Source organism: Aptenodytes forsteri, unplaced genomic scaffold (assembly GCF_000699145.1).
Source record: "Aptenodytes forsteri isolate BGI_AS27 unplaced genomic scaffold, ASM69914v1 Scaffold236, whole genome shotgun sequence".
NCBI lineage: Eukaryota > Metazoa > Chordata > Aves > Sphenisciformes > Spheniscidae > Aptenodytes > Aptenodytes forsteri.
Window position 1 is genome coordinate 1559025 of NW_008794456.1, and position 22065 is coordinate 1581089.

The 22065-nt window shown below is 45.3% G+C and overlaps 1 protein-coding gene across 1 annotated transcript in view; it reads right to left on the bottom strand.

Annotated features, from left to right (window-relative positions):
• Positions 1-22065, bottom strand: part of SFXN5 (sideroflexin 5) — a 92961-nt gene that overhangs the window by 55326 nt on the left and 15570 nt on the right. The window contains exons 3-6 of the mRNA XM_019474968.1: positions 9023-9049; positions 7584-7638; positions 5599-5624; positions 1330-1383 (exon numbers count right to left, since the gene is read on the bottom strand). Of these exons, the coding sequence (XP_019330513.1) occupies positions 1330-1383; positions 5599-5624; positions 7584-7602 (99 nt within the window). The 5' untranslated portion in view covers positions 7603-7638; positions 9023-9049. The remainder of the gene's footprint in view (positions 1-1329; positions 1384-5598; positions 5625-7583; positions 7639-9022; positions 9050-22065) is intronic.

The following is a 22065-nucleotide window of genomic DNA, read 5'->3' on the forward strand; positions in this document are numbered from 1 at the left end:
CGTCTTTTAAATACCTTCAGGGATGGGGACTCCACCACTTCCCTGGGCAGCCTGTTCCAATGTTTCACCACTCTTTCAGTAAAGAAATTTTTCCTCACGTCCAATCTAAACCTCCCCTGGTGCAACTTGAGGCCGTTTCCTCTCGTCCTGTCGCTTGTTACTTGGGAGAAGAGACCAACACCCACCATGCTACAACCTCCTTTCAGGTAGTTGTAGAGAGCGATGAGGTCTCCCCTCAGCCTCCTTTTCTCCAGGCTGAACAACCCCAGTTCCCTCAGCCGCTCCTCAGAAGACTTCTTCTCCAGGCCCCTCACCAGCCTCGTTGCCCTTCTCTGGACACGCTCCAGCACCTCAACGTCCTTCTTGTAGTGAGGGGCCCAAAACTGAACACAGTATTCGAGGTGCGGCCTCACCAGGGCCGAGTACAGGGGCACCATCACTTCCCTCACTTCCTTAGCTGTATAGCTAAATACACCAAACCACAAGTTACTGGCACGTACCAATATATTCTCGGTTCTGCAGTCTTTCTAACATACTAGGCAGATCCCATTCTGCTTTGATGTTTCTTAACTGCATAATTCTCTATCATCACTTACACTGTAGACAATAGAAAGACATTTGCAACTAAAAATAAGTCTGAAAGTAACTTGTTTTTGCATTTCAGTTAGTGCTGAAATTATACTTAAGTGGGGTGTTTACTACGGATAAAACTCATTCACGTGCACGCTTCCTCCGCTTACTCTTAATTCCCAGGATTTTAATGGGAAATAACATCAACACCTCCCTACACACACACTTTTTTTCCCCAAACCCCCTGTAGCGCATTGAAGGCAGAGGTCCTTGCCTTTGCAACACACAGCTATTCCCAAAATTCCTGGGCACGGAGCCTCCCCCTGCCCCCAGCCCTGCGCACACGTTGCACTTCCAACAGGAATTCACCAAGGAAGATCCCAACTACCTGACAGGGTGTCTTCAAAACAGCAGATGAGTGAGCTTAAGGGCCTACATTTTCATGGAAGTACACACTGTGCAATCATTTACACCTGTACAAAATGGGTCCAAAAAGGTGATTTTGAGATCCCGGGCTATTTTGCATCTCCCTTGCGATGGCATAAATAGCCGAGTGCTGGAAAGCAGACCCGATCGTTTGCTTATAGCCCCTTCCAGACCTATCAAACCTTTCCCTAATTATATCCAGCCACATCATCTCCCCATTAACTAGAACATTGCCCGCGCAGAAAAGCCATGTGCATCAGTTTGTCCTCTATTCACAAGTCAGCTGCTGCTTTCCTTTCCACCACGTTCTCCACCCGTTCAGACGAGCGTTACCTGCCAAAACACAGTGGATGCCAGCGTCTGGTTGGGCAAGAGAAGACCGACAACCTGCAAGAGAAGAGATTTTTCTCATTAGCAAATGCATTGTTGGTTTGGTCTCAGTGCTCTTCTAGGCCCGCAAACAGCGAGCTTATTTGTAATGACTTGAATAAAGTATCTTCACTTAAGGCTTTATTTCATTATAGTTATTGAACCTCCCTTCAGCCTATTGTCTCTCAATTTTCCAGTGGAGAAGCTGGGTAACGTAGCTGCCCGTGAAAGCTTTGCATCTTTAACTATTGCTTGCAACACACCTTGAAAAGAGTCTGGCAGCAGATACTCTCCAAAGATTAGTTCATTAAAATATAATCAATTCTTTCATCCAGGTATTTCTGGAGGATAACACAAACACACAAATGCAAGAGTTCAAAATTGTTACTATTGGCAGCGAAGGGGGTTTTTCTTATTTTCCTTTGGCACATTTGCTGTTTCAAGCACAAGAAAGAAATCCGATTTGAACATCTGAAGACCAGAGTGTCACCTGGAAGCACATGTGCTCCTGTTTAGGACCCTGAATTTTGTTTTAAGAGAAGAGAATTGTTGATGTGTCATGCTCCGAGCTGCGAAAACTCCTGCTTGGGTTATGAGCTCGGGCTGACGATCGCCGTCTCCCAGAGGCTTACGGCAGCCTGTCCCAGCACATCTGGCCAGGTGCTGCCTGCTGCTGCGTGAATGCGAGATGCCACAGGCTTTGCAAGATCACCCATCGCAGCACCCAAGGCCACACACGCGTATGTTGCCTCTACAGTCCTGAGAGCATCCTTGGGACGTCTCAATATACCCCACAGGCACACCCTCTGCAATTCTTTAAAGGCCCCATCTCTTACACAAAACGCAGCACTGCCAGACTCCTTCCTACCTTGTTTTATGACAATCTTTCCTCTTAAAGCATAAGAAGTTGAAGAAGAGGAAAGGGATGCAAAGCAATGGGACTCTCAACAATAAACCCAACAAACATGGACAGGAAGATGAGTTCTTGGGTAAGAAGAGATACTTCCTAACGTCATTGTCCTTTTCTCCCGTCCTGCACCTTAAATGTCCGATAGTTTCTGAAGAAGATGGGCTTCTTGTTGCAAAATCACACTTGCATCTTTTTAAGAGTATAAAGACTGAACAACTCCTATTAACTCCGAATACATTTACTTTCAGGACACTCGTGTGAACTGCAACGTCTTCGAGGCATCTGGGCAGGAAGGCTGAGTTCGTTCCCACACTCAGGCCGTCTTCTGCACCATTTTCTTTAAGTTTATCCCTACAGAAGCTGAGAAGAAAGAAAACTTCCCTGTTAGAGCACAGAGAACCTGCCGCAAGGAGGGATAAGCTAAGGCCGTCTCTGCACATCTGCGGCAGCATCAGTTGAAGAGGAGGCAACTTCTACGCTTAAGGACATGAGAGAAATAACAACAAACAAAAGGGTAATAGGGTTGGGAGGCCTGATTTCATTTACATCTTCTTTCCTTTCTCCTCCTCCTCCTCCAGCTTTTCCTCCTACAGCCTTTCGTGAAGTTACAGCTACTTTGTACGCTGGCCGAGCGCCAATCTGTGCAAGTTACACTAATTTACTGCTTCCATTCAATATGCGGATCTTGTCATTAATTACTCTGTTGCCGGTCTTAGCCAAACGAATTCAACAGGCGATGAACCTCCTCACCCCAGGACTGACTTACGCCCCTGAAGCCAGCGGGCTAATGAGGCTCCGGAGGAAAGGGAAGACTGCAGGCAGCTACTTACATTGTCAGCTGAAGCTGAGCGCCGAGAAAAATAAATGAGGAAAATAAATAAATAAAAAAGAGCACCCAAAATCTGTATGACTGAAAGAGGCACGTTTAAATGCAAACTCTCCATATGTGCAAGAGTCTGTCAAGAAATGTACAATTTCACTTTTAATTACTGTCAGGGGAAAAAATAACTAAGAAGGAAAACAAAATAAAAAAAGCTTCTAAACACTAGAAAAGTACCAGCTACAAAATTTAATTGCCTATCAGGTGTGAACGGCCCTTCGTGGCCCCAAAGCCAGGGCTAAAGCCACCGCTCGGACATCCGTCGGCTCTGAGCAGCCTCACGGCGCGTTTGCATTACGAGCTCTCCTCTTGCAAGCCCCGAGTCCCGCCTTGTGTGTCAGCGAGAGTCATCTGCAACCCCGTATTAACACCCGGGTCTTCTCTACACACTTCGAAACCTCAACAGGACCCCCCCCATTTTTAAAGGGCTGGGGAAAATGAGGTGCTTAAAGCTGTGGGTGGCAGCTAGGAACAGCAGCACAGCTTCTGCTCCATCCTCGCTGCCCGAGTCTTGGGCTGAATTTCCTAAATGCAGATAAATATTCCTCCTTGGAGCCTTTCATCCCTGGGATGAGACACAAACCTAGGGTAAAAGGCAGCCCAGCAGCCGCCTTGCACATCTCCCCCCTACAGCAAAGGGAGATAATGCGAGCGGCTGGATTTGCTCCCTCCTGGGCTGAAATCTAGGTGGGCAAACACAAACTCTCCCTACACCTACATATACTCCATCCTGTTCCCACTCTGCCACTGCAACCGGTTCTGGGGTCGAACCGTAAACCTGAGCACGGAAAGGACGGAGGCTAAAAAGAAAAGCAAATGATTGCAACTCGGGGAAAGAATAAACAGCCACAGGATTTGGTTGTGTCAGGGGAGTAGCTGCTTCGGCCAGAAAAGAAACGATTATTTTCAGCAAGACCTTAATCCCTTTCACAACGAGCTAAACCATACTGAATTATTTTGCATTAGCTATAGGGGAAAAAAAGACCAACATGTATACAGGCAGCATCGCGTACTGACTGATAGGCAGTAAACCTGTTAATACATAATCTGATCACGTCTCTGCCGGAATCTATGCAGGGCGTTTAACTGACCCCCGCACACCGGGACAATTAGCCCGGGTGCAACGGCACGCTGGCACGGCTTTGCGGGCGAGGACAGCCACGCTCGCTCAGCCAGAGCCCACCGCAGGCACATTAAGTCTCTCTTGAGGAAATCCCATCCCCCTATGTGAAATGCAAGACTCAAACTGTTTTTATGCTAGAGCAGGCTGCCAATTTTGTCACTAAATTTCACAGATCGATTGGCATAAATGTTACATTTTAATTTTAACATTTGAAACGTTTGGGTTTTTTTTTTTTTTTTTTTTAAATGACAAGAGGTTCCAGTTTATCCTTTACAGCTAGTGAAATTGGGCTCATCTGACAGCTCTCGGCTCCTCTGACAGCTCTGGATTTGGGCCGATTTCATTGTCAATTTGATCGTTAACTCATTTTTGTTTAACCTTTTCTTTTAAAATGCCCCATACAAAGTTACCACCAAACCCTTACGCAAGACAACAAATAGTAACAGCCGCGATGATTTCTGCTTTTAGGTGCTAGCAACCCCGCTATCGCCGTTTGGGAAAGGACCGTTACCTTTAAGCAAGTACTATGCCACGGTCCACTGGGTTTAGGAAGATTAAATTTAGCAGATTTTGCTCCTTCAACCATTTTAATATCTGTGATCTAATAAGCTGAGCCAAGAGCTGGCGGCTAGGAGGACCAACTACCTCCTGGTACCAACTTTGGGCGATTTGGGGCAAAACCTTTTGCCTCAGTTTCCCCATTCATAAAATGTGGTTAATTAATCGTTCCTGTCCCTGAAGACGAGCTGAGGTTTCAGCATTAGGAAGACAGGCAGAATTATCTCCCTTCTGGCTTTCGCTATCGAGAGCACCCAAATGCTTACAAATTTCACAATAACAAGTACAAACTAAAAACGGCCTTAGCAATAACCCCACAGAAAGCACTCGCCGTTTTAATTAATCAAGACGAGAGCGCACGACGCCGGCCTCGCCTCGTCATGTTTGGGAAGCGACTTGTAAAACATGCGAATGAAAAAAAAAAAAAAGCGTCCAAAGATGAAATCTGAGAGTTGCAGAAGTTGTATTTTGCAGACAATGAGCTCATCTTGGTCTTCCCTTTCCAGAAGGGAAAGATAACGCTGAAGACGTTGCAGGGGACTGGGCGAACGACGTTGAATAGATAAATAACCTCAAGCACAATGTCCATAGGACAGGTTTTACATGACGAAGCCCTTGCTAACGTGCGATGGGAAAGGTGGGAACCCTGTGTGAACGCGTCGCGAGGAGGTAAGGTGGAATTTGGAGAATTGTCTGCGAGTGCTAAAAAATGCATTTCTTGGTACTCGCAAACAAAGCGGGGAGAGATGTTAAAATACTTACGATGGGTGTTCCAAAGGGAATGTAACCTATTAAAAAAAAGAGAGAGATGCATGCATTTTAATACGCAGTTTGGGGATGGAAAAAAAATCACATCTAAGCCATCTACCAGTTTAGGGTAGAAGCCACCCCTGGCATGACGGGCTGCACTCACTTCCAGCAGCTCCGTACCACCACGGGGACATCTGTGGACCTACACCTGATGCACCAAGCATCAACTACAGCAGCCTCCTTCCTGATTTTTGCCGAATCTCCTTCCCATCCTCTATTTGCTTTTCTTGGGTTGCGGCCTAAGAGTTTCCCTGAAACTTGTAACATCTAGACCCTAAAGCCTGCTCCAGTAAACCCAGTCCGTGCCAGTACCGTGGTATTAGCACTTCAGAGGGTATCGTGTCGTTGAGCTGGGCTAGGCAAGCCAGCAAAAACTCAAATCAGCAGAAGCGAAGGAATGACAACTCAGACCAGGAGCTGCTCAGGCCGGACCAGGAGGAGCTGGATGATGCCACGGTGGTGCTAACTGAGCTGACCTAGTGGCTTGCTGCCACGGAAAGGGGGACATCCTGCCCCCCTTCCCAGGCTCAGTCATGCAATCTGTTCCTTCCCTCGTGCCAGCTCTGTTGCTCATCAGACCCTCCTACAACCTACCCTCGCTAACCCAGGAGAAAACTCTCCAGCTTTCTGTGTCCCTTCCCCTCTTGTTGAGCCTGGTCCCACCAGGATAGCATGCTGAAGATGCTCATGAAGCCATCTAACAAGCTGCAGAGTCCATGCCAGTTAAGGAGCAGGACCATGCCACCAAAGGTAGGACCTCCCTCTTTCACCATCTGCTTTATCAACCCTTCCGCTAGTGATTTTACACCAGGAGAGCTCATTTATTTCTAGGTCAGTAGAAAAAGGAACAGGGTATAAGCTGAAGAAAGTATATTTGCATCATGGAGGAGAGAGGGATTATTTTAATCATAGGTGTAAGTTAAAGCTCTCTATATTAGAGATAAGCCTTTACCCCAAATCTTATTGAGCGCCACAAAAATCAAATGCTTCACATTTTTCCCCTGCTAAGTCTGCCAATTTTTGTGCTAATTATAATTCATCTCTATGACTTCCACTAGAAGGTCTCAGAGCATTTTACCAATATTACTGAATTAAGCCTCATGGATCCAATTTACAGTCGGAAAGGGCAGAGACCCGAGAGGAAGAAAAATTTTTTAAAAAATGCAGAACAAGGCAGCAAAGCAGTGGGTCCTGGCTTTTCTCCCCTCCACTTCACCCTCAACATCATCCTTCTTCAAAGAACTGGAGAACAAAACCCGCCAACCCTGTTATTTTTCCTCTGTGCCCAGTATTCAGGCGAAGAAGTCCCCCCAAAAAATATGGAAAAGGTCCTATTTATTTAAATAGGTCCTTCGGGAAAGGACCAAGGCTACACTTGCATCCTCAAGAGAGCTGCTATTCAGCCCACAGTAGAGGTAGCTGTGGACCTGTGCATGGCAGAAGGACACCCCAAAATGGGAAGGAGGAGGTGACAATTTAATAATTAAGCAGCCTGGTGAAGCCACGGACAAGCTGATCCTTCGTGGGCTCCCGATGCCATGGCTATTAGGTACCACATGGAAAAACAGGGCTCATCCCGTTCTCTCCTGGAGAGTAAAACCCTAAGCTGCTCGTTGGGCACCAAGCTTCGCTATTTACTACAAAATTAAAATGCCCATTATAGTGACAGATACCTCAAAAATGCCAGAAAAGACATTAGCTTCAGTCCATGTTAAAATACCTGAAGGAAAGGAAAATATTAAGCACTAGATCTCACATAGGCATTTAGGATCCCAATTCTCCCTGACTGCAAAAGGATTTAGGCATTTGAATTACTTTCTGATCTTGGCCTAAATGTTGACAAGATGCAATTCAAAAACAGGAGAAAAAAAAAAAACACAGCATTTTGTACAAACCCCCAGTAAAATTCAGGATTGTCTGATCAGGACATACCATACCTGACATTCGGAAAGGCATGAAGATGGTCTCGTTTGTATCGGGATGGATGATGGCCTGTAAAACAGTCAGCAAACAGACACAGTGAAGGCACAGCAACAGTTGGCAAGGCGCAGCGAAGCCAGCGCTCAGCCTCTGCAAATAGCACCTTCAACCAGGGAGTACGGGGGGACTTCGGTGCCTCTCGGCACCCTCCTGGCTTTTGCATCTCCGTCCAAAGGCAGTCATTGTTCGGCAGCCTCCGCAAAACCTCCTCCTCCCGCCGCTTTCCCCTCTCCTTAAATAATTTAGCGTAAGTTAATAATTTAGAAGTAAATAATTTAACCTGAAATATAGAAAGTGGCTCTTTCTCGGTACTGTAATGTCCCCAGAGGCCACCCACCGCTGTACCTTAAGCCCGGGGGGGGAATGCAGATTTAGGAGGGGAAAAGGGAAACCTGTTTTCTGTCCCTGCCTGTTTTCAGCATCTCCACCGAGGTGCAGCTTAATGTCCTGACTGAAACTCTGCCCTGTGAAAGAAAGGAAAAGCCCTCGCTGTGGCAGAGGGACGGGGAGGGCAGGACTGCCTGCTCGGGAGGGAACGAGGCTGTAAAGCACTTTATGCTGCTCGTGAAGCGAATGGCTGGCAGGAGACCCTCGTAAGGACTCGTGTGGCTCAGCCACGGCTGACGGATTCAGTCCGAGGAAGAGGAACATCTTCCCCGTCTGCAGGTATGCCTGCGTGAGCCCGCACAGCACGTCGTAGGAAGCCTGAAATGCTGCTTCAGGATCCGGCTGAGTTGGGATAAAAACGGGCAGGCATGGCCCACTCTGGTTGTCACCATAAGGGTCACCCAGATAAAATCTCCTCACATGCCACGGGATTTGGATTTACCAGATATTTCAACCTTTACGTGCATCTGCAGCTTCTCAGCCAACGCTGGCGGCTGTGGACAGCCCAACCTCCAGGGAAATCCTAAATCTGTTTTACCGATAAACACACAACGAAGCTCACTTGGCCCATTTTTACCGGATTTTACAGTGAGCCCAGGAGGTTGCACCGGCATTAACTGGCTGGGGATGAAAAATCAATCCCCAAGCGATCTGGGACTGCAGAGGAGGAAGGTACGACACAGTTACAAGCCTTACCAAAGAACTGTCAAACTATTTTCAAAAGACTGAAGACAAGAAATCTCTTGACTAGACAGGAAGGAGAAAATGAAGACATCAAAATATATAAATACAAAAAAAAAAAAAAAAAAAAAAAAAAAAAAAAAAAAAAAAAAAAAAAAAAAATCAGACTCTTTGGTGGCAACAGTGTTCTCTGCATTTACATTTCTGTGGCAAGACAAAACAGCAACTGGCAAAGTCAATAATGGAGAAGGGGACGGCATCGCTTAGCAAAAAGGAAAAAAGCAGCAATAGTTGAAAACAATAATGAGATATAAAAAAAGCGTATTACCTGCTTTATTTTTTGAGCTCCCCACAGCTAGAAAAATAAGAGAGAACATTGCATTTAAAAAACGAGCAGTGCAGTTTTATACCAAACCCCAAGTATTCATCTTTCAGCTGCTGTAGTAAACGAACGCGAGGGACTGCTTTAAAACAGACTCATTTTCTGCATCCTTCCAGGGTGTATTTAAAGATCCTTTACACACACCGAGCTCCTTCAAATCTGTGTGGCCAGTAAGACCAGCAAGGCAGAGAAGATATTCTTTCTTATATCGAATGGTAAGAAAGAATAACAACAGCCAGACTTCACGCTCTGCTATAAGCTTTACAAATCAAGAATTATCTCGGTAACTCTGCCGCACGTAGATCTCAAGGTAAATTTAGCACAGCCTCTCCTTGGACGAGCTTCCTGCGGAAATCGAGGCTTGCTGGGGAACAAAGGTGGAGCAAGCCCTGCAGGGAAATACAAGAAGTATCTCTTCAAATAAAACCTGGATTCAGAATAAGCCACCACTAGTTTTCATTTTGCACAAGGGAGACGCACCGAAAAATGCTCGTAAAGAGGAAAAAATCTCATTTAAAACTCTCAGGAGCACCTACTGTTATTTACTGACTGTAGTTCAGCAGCATCAAAACACCTCAAATCTGGTTCAGACAGCGGAGATCTATGAGCACCGAGGAAGAAACATCGTATGTGAGGTGCAGGTAGAGCTAATGAGTAGGTGCACAACATCAAGAGATGCTCTGGCATAAACCCATAGTCTGCCCCCTGTTTAATAAAGCCAGGGGGCTTTCCTCCATCAATTACACCTAAATGCAAATTATAATCTTAAAAAAAAAAAAAAAAAATCCCCATTTTGATGTATATAATTCTAGAGAAGGATGAAAAACCAGGGCTCCTGTAAAATACAACAACAGATCAATTGCTTTTACTATTAAGAACTGTTCTGTTCAGCTCAAGTCTGGCTTCAACTTCCAGGCACTGGCTTGCTGTTACACCTCTGTCTGACAGCCTCCAGCGCTGCCTATTTCTGTTCTTCACGCAGGTACTCGGAGCTGCTAAAGCCACCCCTTAACCTTCGCTTAAAGAAAAAAAAAAAAAAAAGATACAAAATTCATCCGAGCCAGGAGACTGGCTGTTTCGTTGGCAAGGCGCGTTTGCCAATCTTTTAACCACCCTCGTGGCTCTTTTACATCTTTCCAATTTGTCAACATCCTCTTGAATCGAGGACGCCAGAAACCAGACAAATTATTCCAACAACACTTGTAGCAGTGCCAAGCCAAGGGTAGGCTAACCTGATGAGTTCTGCTCTTGCTGTTGATAAATCCGAAGACGGCGATAGCTCTTTTTGCTTGGAGAGTTCACGATTACCCACCAGCATACCTACCCAAGCGCTGTGCACATATTCTGCAATACAGGCATTCACACTTAAGGTTTTCTCATGATTATGGTATAAATTAAGCCCCGTTCTGCCATTCTTCTTCACCCGAGGTTTAGTGCCTTCCCCAAATATAAATCTATCAAAATACTGTTGGAATAAAGCAATTACTCTATTATAAATAGCATAAATTGACCCACTGATACCAGCAACCCCAGTATTTCACTCCAAATTCAGCTCTCGCTCCGGAATTGAAGCTCCGTGATGAACTCCACCGCGTGCAATGAGTTACTGGGATATCTAAATGTCACAGGCTGATGCACATATCCACAGGGCTCTTTCCTGAGGAAAACTTCCCTTTTTAAGGAAAATCATTATTCCCCATTTTACAGTTGAAAAACAGAGGCTGAGGGACATGAAGAGACAATCTTTGTGGTTGGCAGACACAAGATGTGTCTACCCTCACCGATCCTAAAATCCAAAGGGTGGGAGGCTGCATGCTCAGACAGCTACCAGGGCTTTTCTGCACCCGCCTGCCCACCAGCTCGAGAACTTCCATGGGGTGAAAGTGGAAGTCCTCGAGCTGCAGGTGACTACCCAAAGCGTCCCAGTAACCCTGTGGCTGCCCAGGTCTCGTGTATCTTAGATGTGAAACAAAACCACGAGATTTTCCTCTCCGACTGCAAGCACCAAGACTAGCAAAAAGGAAGAGGGATGGTTTCTGAGCCAGCGCTATGGCTTTTTTGGTCAAATTATCTAATTTCATTAATTGATCCCAATATTTATGCATTTTCCTGCTGCAGTGCAAATATTGTTAGAACATGCGATTTCATTACTTCTCAGAAAGAGACTTTACAAGATGCACCTGATGAGTCACCTAAAGATTCTGCCAGCTCATTTTCACTTTTTTATCCTCTAATTCATTTTCTGTCTGCAGCATTTTTCAATAGCTGCAGTACTCTGACAAGTCTTGCCAGCTGGGGGGCTCGTTTCTGAGAGCAAGCCTCTGTTTTTGCTGGGGATTTCATTCACGATCTCTCCGGCCATCTTTGAGAAGCAGCCAGATTTTGACCTCATTTACACTAGCGTGAATCCAAAGCGTCTTCACTGGAGCACGTGGAATGACTCCAGATTCGTGCTCAATTTATGTTAGATTTCGGTCCATGATCTCTAAATATAGTCAGCCTATACTGGGTGGGTCTCCTGTAATAGATGATCTTCCTTTACATCAGCTTTGCTGTATATTACTGGCTCAAAGCTACATAGGGGTTTTGCCACCATTCGAATTCGGGTGCAAGACCCAAACCTGCTCATACATGGGTTTGCACCAAAGAAGCCCAGAGGACAAGGGGGCAGGAGCGTTAGAGCACTGTTAACATATTTCACTATCCGCCCAGCAACCTAAGCAGGCAGCGATGGACAAGTTTCTCCAGTCTGTGGCCACTGCAACCTTCCACCAGGACAGATCAGGCTCTGCTTCATGGAGATGTCCTTCATGGTCGTGGAGGAATTTGCTCCAGGACCGTTCGCAAGTGCTCCCAGCACCAGCATTTCAGGACACTGGACTGATGGATGAGATTTCCATCCCTCCTTCCCAGGATTCTGTTTCTTCTACAATTTTTTGAGGAAGAGATACTCACCACTTTGCTCACCACCTACAGCAGATAGCTTTAGAACCCTGAACTCAGGAACTGAACTCAGTTATACAGAAACATTACGTGCTTATGACGTTTGAGGGAGGGTATCAAAGACTGCCACAACTTAAAGAGAACCAAAGCTGCGGTAAGGAGCTAGAGACTGGAATGACTCTTGGGGAATATATATGATCTTTGGTTGACAGGACATTCATTAGCATTCCTTATTTAGCAGCAGAATCGCAGCTTAGAGATAGCTTTCAAAAAAAAGTATTTCCTTAAAGAATATATCCAGTCCAAATCTACCAGCTAACGCCTGCCACTATAAAAACAGTACAAAGAGTACCAGATATTCTTAAGAGATTAACTTCCCTCCTATTAAATACAGAAAGATTTCATGGTCTTGGACTCAAAGATGGGATTTTTTTTTCCCCCTCTACACAAAGTTTCACCTAGATTAGAAAACCATGTTTACAAATCGTTCACCCTTGTTTACAGCAGGCTCCAACGCTACTAAAACAAGCAGCCAGCTCCACCCTACGTGAGTGCGGTTGGCAGTATCCAGACCACCCACTACATCGCTGAAGTTGGCCTCGGGTGTCTCAGGTCAGGAGAGCACTGACAGATTCACACCGCCTACTCCGTTGTGTTGCCAGCAACCACCTCCCTACAGTCAATGGAGACAGAAGGGCAGATTTGACGCGGGGAATCTGTAATAGATGCTCTAACGCTTCCCTCCCTCGACTGTACACACCAACAGGATCCGAGTCCCTTGCACAATACAGCAGTAGACACGGAAATGATCTTAAATCCACGGGTGCGTGCTCTGGATGCGCCGTATCAGGAATAACTCTACAGAGAAAAGCCCTTACTGATTAACCGCACGTTAAACATGCATAATGACAAGGCACAGTTATTTTCAAAGAGCTAATGAGGAGTCACATGGTAGATGAGCCCTACGTGCAAGAGAAAACACAGCAGTTTAAGTTCTGCAAAGATTAAGTGGTCTACCTGTGTTAGACTTTGCACCATCATCAGTCACAACAGTTTGCAAAATTCCCCTAGTAAAGACAAGGTCGAAGAGGAAATCCTCAGAAGAATGAGTATTTTTAGTTAATTTATTTCATCTGCCCAGTCAACTGGAGACAGAGTTCCATCTCAAAATCTGCTCGTCCCCTTCCCGTTCCATCAGGGAGGTTCTCACCCTTTTACGAGACCCCGCCTGCACCCACGAAATCTTGATTTTAATAAGGTAACAGCCTGGAGTTTGCACCCCATCAGAAATTGCCAGTAGTTTCACACTCCGGGAGTTGCAAGGTTTATTAAAGCAAAGCTCGGATTATCTGTCCCACACTGAATTCCAAATATTGGGTGCTGGGAGCAGAACGTGTGATGCAGCAAAGCTCATTCTGAAGAAGGGGAGCAAGCTGCTTTCATGTGCATGGCCATTCGGAGGGACAGCCTCCAAAACCAGATGCGCTTTCCAATAATCCCAATTGTTTAAAGTGATACGAAACCAGAGGAAAAAAAATAAAAAAAGAAAACAGAAAGCCTTGCTCAAAAGGCATAACTTACTGCGCTTGGAAAATTCACCGAGGAACACTTCAGACCAGCAACAGGGATCTGGCATCGCATTAGTGTCAAGTGACAGTGATGACTCTGAACAAGTTTTTATTTCATTCTAGATCCCTTAACTGGTAGTCAAATGGCCAGAGTAAGACATCGGAGGTGGGACTCATCCCCTCTAACAGACATCTACAACATCATAAAGACCTACTGCAGCAAATTCTCTGGATTTCCTTTATGTCAGCGGGCAGAAAACAGGCAGTTCGGCTCATCACAACTAGATGTCCAGCACAGGCTGGACAACCTGCACTCCAGCAGTGCTTGCTTCTCTCCGTTGACTTTAAGGTGGGACCTAAATGATTAGTTCTGGCTCAAATTGGGTTTGGCTCAAGATGTAAAAACATCCCAAAGCATCAAGCACCTGCAGCTCGTACCGACTTCAGCACGGCTTGCAAAGATAGTTTATTTGGATTCCAATGGGAATTTGATGAAAGTTGACGATTTTATGTTAGAACATTTAGGAATCCCAGACTTAAGCACTACACCTTTTCCAAACAGATCTCCCACAAATCTAGCTGAGCAGATCTGGTCCTTCCCCAGGGCCACCAGCTTGAACCAGAAGCACTCAGCAGCAGCTCCACCACACCCCGTCAGCAGGGTTAGCTCATATTAATCTTCATTATAAGGTTAAACATACTGGAAAACTCGCATGATCCCTTTTGGCAGCAGTACCGTGGGACATTTCCATTTGAAACTGCTCCTCGCAGCCCTTTTGGCCAGAAGGTGGAGTCTGCAGAAGATGCAGCTAGAGGAGAACACCCATCCATGGCCTCACCGCTGAAGCCCTGCTTGCTGAAATAGGAGGTCCATCCCAGACAACAGGTGCTTCTCATTGATATCATTTCACTTTTATTTCACTACGCTCCTGAGATTTTTTTATTGGTTTTAAGTTTACACGGTTATGGATGAAGATCTCCCAAGTGCCCACTGCATTGCACTCTCCAGCACATCATCCTCTCTTACAGCACCACATTTTTCCCTACTGCCTTCCTAGTTATTAAAGGCATTTATGGTGGTCAGTCCACTCCAGGCAGCACCCCCAGAACCTCTCAGCAGGTAACATGAAAACAAATAAGTATCTATTTTTAGTATTTCACTAAAACTAAACACCAGTGACAAACTCAAGGCCGTTTGGTGCAGCCCGACAGAGCTACAACGCGTTCTGCTTCGCCCTCCGCCCGTACCTTCTCCCCCAGGAGTGTGATCACTCATGCTTTGCGTGGCTTTCTCCCACTTCTCTCCAGCTTCAGTCCCAAAATCCCACTTCTTGAAAAGTGGTATTTAACATAGAGACAAACGCACACCACAAGCTCCAGCCAAGGCATTCAGTTAGGGCTGAATGCTTTTATAGCAAGGTTTATAGATTTACGATGGTGGAATCCCAGACCTTTTGGTTCCACATTTAATGTCACCTGAATGTCTGTAAGCCTGGCTGATGTGCCTAACCCTACCTGCTAATATATATGGAATCTGACGTCTGGCTTTACTAATAAACATGGAAAACAAGGTAACATAAACCACTGTGTACACTTGCTCCTCAGTAGGAAATCTCACCAATGGACCTTTTACAACCCTGCTCCTAATAATCATTACGTGAAAAAGGTTTTAGCTCTAAGGAGATAAAGCTCAAATGACCCAGTGCGTGGGACAAATCACCAAGGGTATCTATACACTTTCTGCCCTGCACCTGGCACTGAAATCAGTCAGCAGAAGAGGCACCAGAAGCCACTGCTCTTCTTGGATGCTAATGGAAAAATCCTTCCCTGTCCTAAGCATCGTTGAATCACAGCGCCACGAGCTACTGCCCGTCTGCAGAACCAGAAAGCCTTCAAACAAATCCACATGTTGAAGAGCATCGGCTGAGATACCCGCCTGCACCGCAGCACGGCAAGGCAAGCGCCTCGGCGTTGGGAACCGGACTGGAAACCACGAGCAATTCCAGTGCAATACACAGATTTACACAGATACAAAACCAAGTGTAGGTGGAAACAGAATCAAGTCCCGACTGACAAAAAAAAAAATAGCACTTAAATAACACTTTGCAGCTTCGCAGCACTCAATAAACATTAACTAATTAATCCTCACAGCATTCTACTGGAAAGACTTAAGCAGAGTAAGAAGCACTCACAGAAAACCATTACTTGCACCAGGGTTGTGGAAGGACTTAGATGCCATTGCACGGTTTAAAGTACAGCTTTGGAAGCCAGGCTTGCTACGCCAACTAGGTTGCTCAAGATCAGATTTGTTTCAGCTTATTTTAGCCATACGGAGCTTGTGAATCTAATTTGATTTGTAATCTAGATGTGAAACTCTCTTAATCCTCAAAGGATGAGCTGAAGCAAAGCCAGTCTGTAACTGAGTAAGAGCATCAACAGTAGTATTTAGCATGGTTTCTTTAAGGTGCATTAACCTACACTTCTGCCCAAGCTCCCTAGGTGCCTTTTGTCCTCTGACAGTCTGGAAATGATGCCTAAAATGTTCGACCCGTCTCAGACCACCTTAGTGTCACAAAGAATATTTAGACTGCAGAAGAGAGAAGGTCCAAGTTCAGCCCTTGGACCAGCAAACAGGCTCCTTTCTCGCAAAGAAAAGGAAGCAGCAGGACCACCGATATATCTACGTTTTACCATATCCTGCAAGAGACCAGAGGGAAAAAAAAGTACAGTTTACTGCAAATGGACCTCTTCGCTCTTCATCAACACTGTTAAGAAAAGCTATTATTCTCCAAAAGGGATGCTGTTTAGACTCTGATAGATTCATTGTTCTCTGCTGTGTCTGGGACAGCATGAGCAGCTCTTCCCGCTGCTAACATGATTGAAGGAAGAACTCAGTAATAAATATATGCCCATTAAGCTGGTGAGCCTCTTTTCACTTCACTGATACTAATGGGGAAGAAATGAAACAGTTTCAAAACAGCAAGTTGCCAAAACTGCATTTGGAAAGGCTGAAGCGCGAGAAGTCACAACTGACACACCACAGTTCATGCTCCGCCAACGCTCGCAGGAAGGGGCTGGCTGGAGAATAGCAAGTGTCTGTCTCCAAGGGACAATTTCGAGAAGCTGCATTTTTCCTCTCACTACAGATCATTCAGTTTGGGTTTATTTTTAATTTTTTTTTTTTTTTCCCCCCTCCAACCACCCCCTTATGCCGAAGGGGTGAAGCTTTCAGGGTGGAGTTTCGAAGGGTACAAAATCGGGTAATAGAGCTGTCTCACTGCTATCTTGTTTTCTAACAAATAGATATTCATGCATCTTACCAGGCATGTATAAGTAAACATACAGTCAAATGAACAGACAGATTTCCAACAGTAAATCTAGGGACCTGTGTTGGACTAGATGACCTCCTGAGGTCCCCTCTAGCCCAAATTAGCCTACAGATCCTACAGCAGACAAAGAATAAGATCCGGATGGATCAAAAATCTAAACACCTGGTGTCTCGGAGCTACAAGGATTTTAGTCAGCGAAAGATCCACAGCTCAAGATGTTTAGTCTTGGTCTTATGAAACCTGGATTAATTTCCTGCCTCCATCACAGACTTATCCCACCGTCAGCAGCTCAAGCCAGTATACGTTTATGGTACCACAGCCCCACCACCCCTCCCCATCCTAGGGGTACACCCCATCCCCTACATTGTACAGACAACCTAGAGCAGGCAGAAGATATAGGGAGCTGCTCAAGTCAAAAAAATGAAGCATTTCGGGAGTGGGGGAAGGGAGCTTTAGTTTTTATTAAGATCAGCTCTCTGAACCAGCTGTGCCAGTGCAAGCCAGCAAGGAGGTGGGAACACATGGCCGGGAGGAGAGGAGGCAGAGACATGGCAGTGCTGGCTTAGATCAGCTCACGCTGCCATGGCATCGCACTTTCCCTTGCAATATTCTGGGCACAGAACAAATTTGTACCAGTTCACACATAAAGTTCAGGGAATGATAAATTTAATAGGTACCATCTTTATTGTGGGTGCACGTTTAAGGGCAGAGTCATCTCCGTAAGACTAATGGCTGCATACGTACAAGGCTTGCATTTAGTTAATGATACAAGTTTTTAAACCTCTTATTGGCCCCACGCTGGCATTAAAAAATAAAAACCTTGCACAGAAAAAGCATCATTCACCCTTGCAAGTCCTCGTGCAAGGCACTCGAAGCGCCCTCAGGCACTTCTGCTATTCTGTGGCTCTTTACCTCTCTCTGCTGGCAGGACCATAGGGAGAAGCTGGGGTGCCAGCCTGAGATCGGGACCGAAGGGACAGAGGGGAGGTAGAAGAGGACAATGAACCTTCATCGCCGTATTTCTTAGACTGTATTCTAATTCTTGTTTAGATACTAAGTTTTTAGGACAGAGTGGTATGAATCTACAAATGGGGCAAATCAGGGCTCTGATCCTAACTTGCTGATCAGCCTAATATCGCTCCAAATATTGAACAGCAGCAGCAGCCTAGGCTGCGATATTAGGCTGATGAGCAGTGATACTAGGCAGTGATATTAAGCTGACAGCAGCTATTTCTACCCCAATTTCAAAGGCAAAAATAATCTGGCGCCCAACGGAAAGGACACGTTTGGCTGGGCATGCCAGCAGTGTAGCTCAAGCATGGAATTACTGCAGGGAATTCTAGCAAAGAAAATAAAAATAGAAGGCATATGGGGAGAAGAGCTGAAAGACAAGAGCAGCCTGAAGTTCATAATGAAATCTCCCCAGCACTGATACCTTACTGCAGTCCTTCCAAGGCAGATCTTCGGTGCCTGAACATCTTTGTCCACATCTGATGTTCATCGGTGTTTAAGAGGGCTTTTCTGCCACGCACATTTCTGCAGCACTGAGCACAAAAATCACACAGTAAAAGGCAGCTGTGTCGTAAAACGGGAGTGATTTAAATTGCTCTGTATCTGATAGCCGCCGAGTGCTGCTTCTCTTAACTTTTACCACTGCTGACATGCCAGCATCAATCTGTTCCTCCAATCTGTGCTGGTCTGTTGGACAGGTTGGGAAAGGGACTCGCACACACAGAGGACACAGATGCAATCCTACAAATTAGTGAAAGAAGCCTGAGGATAAAGGACAAAAGCCACATCATTATGCCCTGCAGTTGGTACAGCCTTTTGGTTTGAGGCTAAACCTCAGCACCGACCCTCCCGAGCTAGAGAAAACGTCCGCTTTTAAGCAAGCTGGCTCTTCATCCTTGTTTATCAGGCTGATATTTTGCCGCACCTGTTTTTATAGGAGAAAGTATTCCCTCAAATGAAACCTTTTTACTCCAGCGGAGATTCCCTCCAGGAGGCAGTTTGGGGAATTGCCTGCCCTGTTTAGAATTGGATATGTTACAGTCTATACCTTCTGCTGCAAATTGGCTCCCAGTGCACTTGTGTGTGTCATTTTCACCTACCCACTCGCAGATCGCACCAGCCACCGGAGCTTCGTGCGAAGGGCCGGATTCTGCCAACCCCGGGAGGCGCCGGAGGAAACCGTCATTAAAAAGGGCTTGCAGCAGTGGGCCTTTTAACACATTTCTCTCCTGCTGTGGACCGGTCTGTAAGGAATGCAAGCTAAAAAGGTTGCTTAAGTATAATGAGAGACCACTTAAATGAGGAGCACAAAGTGCAAAGAACATACGAGACGAAGAAACCCTCAATACAACAGTACCTACGGAGCTGGAAAAGACGGGACATAAATGACAACTGAACCAGTTTCTCCCATCAACATGAATCCCACACATTTCCATTTTTTCCCCCTTCTAAGGATCCTACTACTTTTTAGCTTCCTCCAGGACCAGGAGATTAAGGGGGAAACACGCCATCAGATGACAGGCCGGCACTTCAAATGCACTTACCCTCTGTAGAAGGAGCCAAACGAAGGACATCGATGGATGCGGTCACCAAACAGAACCAAGCAATACTAAACTCACCAGTTCTCTTGGAAGTTTTCACAGCAAAAAATTGTACTTCTAAACCATTATAAAAACCAGCTGTTTCTTCCACCAAACACTTCTGGATCCGTGGAGTTCAATCACCCAACGCAGAGACACGCAACCACCCAAAATCCCCCCACCAGGAGACCAAACCTCCCCAAAGCCTTCAGGGAGTTTGTTCTCCAAGCCTGTTCTCCAATCCTGTTAAAATATCTAACCCAAATGACCAAGAGAACAGAAACACATCCCAAGTGGTTGCATTACTAAGAATATCTTTTTGTTAAGAGAAAAACTATGAAATCCTAAGAGCTTGTCAGAGAGGGGGCTTAATTACAGTGCGGGGTATTTCCACTACACAGAATGTTTTTGGTTGGTGGAGTTTTAATAAGCGGAATGTGAAACACTCAACTTCGTATCTAATGAAAAACAAGTCTGGCTCTTAAACAGTCAAAGAAAAAGTTGGGTAAACAAGCTAAGCTGAAGAAGTGGAGACTGGAGCATGTTTTCTTGCTCCAGTACGTAGCACTGAATAAATACTTATCAAGCAGCTATTCGTCCTCTGTTTTGCTGAGTACATAACTGACACACCTATGATAAAAATCATGTTTTTAAAACATTTTTCTAATGTAGGAAAAAACCCTATAGTTTCCCTCAATAAAAAGCTGTCAGCAGTCTAGCAGCTATTGACAGTTAAGAGATCAATTCTTCATTTTTGCTAATGATGCCCAAGAAATAGGTTTTTACCACCTTGAGTTAATGTTCACTTTCCCGAGCGGTGAAATCACTCCAGTTCAAGAGCAAGTACAAGAGCTACTGGATGAGTGTGAGAGACCTGAAAGTGGAAGAGGTGTAGGTGTTGGCAGTGTTGGTGTCCATGAATCATCTCATAGAGAGTAACTGGAGCGAAGCAGCATTTATTCTGGCAACTGGCTTAGAGATGGTCTTGGGGAACTGGAGCAAAGTACGATTATGGCTCTTCAGAGTTTTTTTCTTTAGATGATTATGGCTCTTCAGAGGTTTTTTTTCTTTAGATAGTCCATAATTGTTCCATTTCAGCTCATTTTGAAAAATCTGCTCTGAAAATGCAGAAGAGAAAGACTCGCTCTACAAGAACCCTGTCAAGAAGGTAAGTGTGGAGGAGATACTTGCCGTTACATAGCTTTAGGCTTTTATATTTTCCATTTTTCATGTGGTGAAACCATTTCAGCAAGCGATATAGATTGTGCTGAGCTGTTGTTATGCTTTCAGCTACTGCCTGCCATCCTTCATGAGAACCACGAATTTCTGAATGAGGAAAAAAAAAGGAATTTGAACACTGTCAAACGCGCCGTACCACAAAAGTGGATCAGTCAGGAGATTAGTGAAACAACTCTGTCAAAACAACTTGTCTTCTTGATCTCAAAGCTGATATTTGGGGAGGGTGTTGGGTTCTTAGAAAGCTAACGCATTAAAACTCTGCCCAAACCGTTCTTTTTAAAGGCTTCTAAGGTGATCATGATTTTAATTCTGATTATGAAGCCTAGAAGACCATTCAGGCATCTCTTCTACGCACGTGCCATACCCAATCCATGCCTGAAGAACCTGTTATAAGGGTAGCAATTGCATCTCTAAGGGGCTCCAGCAACCAAACCTGAATCAGCTCTTAAACAAAGAAGATAAAGTTGAGTGCTTCTCTCTCGAGCATCACATGAAGTTCTACCCAGCCTTTCTGACGAGTAATAATAGCGAACTAACCTCTCTCAGATACAACTGCGTTACCACGTCAGATGAGCCAAGTCACTACTCCAGTATACACTCCTTGCCCACAGTGAACGCGAGGTGATTAGCTCTGTTCACAGTCAGAGGGGTGAAAAAATAAAAAGAAAGAAAATCAGTCAAAAATCAAATTACCTCTCATCTGCTGGTCTTCTGCCAGCATGTGGCAACTTCATCAGTGCATCAGAGGAGTGTGTGACACTCAGTTATCAGCTATGTAAAACATCAGACAGCTCAGTCTTTTATTCCAACATCAACCCATGCACGCGAGCCACAAAGTGGGCACCTCTCCAGAGCTGCATCCAATCCCTTTCCCGAATTAGCACTAGAACATCTGCAAATTGTTAATGCCTTATAGCCAGAGTCCATCTCGCAGATAGTGGTGCACAGAAAAGCTGTAAAAATGGTAAAACTTAGCTTGAGGAAAGCAAAAATGTATTCTCCAGGCATCTTTGGTTCACCGGTAGAAAATTTGGGGTGATATCTATGCAAGTGAGATGCTTCCCCTCCCCCAAAGCAATCAACCGGTACATCGTATGTTCTGCCAATGCACCAGTAATTAATGAGACACTTACAGCTGTATATATCTGGCACACTCGTATTTAATTCAGTACTGGCAAGCTTGCCAGCTACCCAGATTCCCCGCACGCTCCCCTCCACCTTCCCCTCTCCTCTCGGAGTTAGAAAACAACCGATGCTGAGTGCAAGTTTTGTGGCATACACTGCGAGGGGGCATCCAGCCCTACCTCCTCCACGCAGAG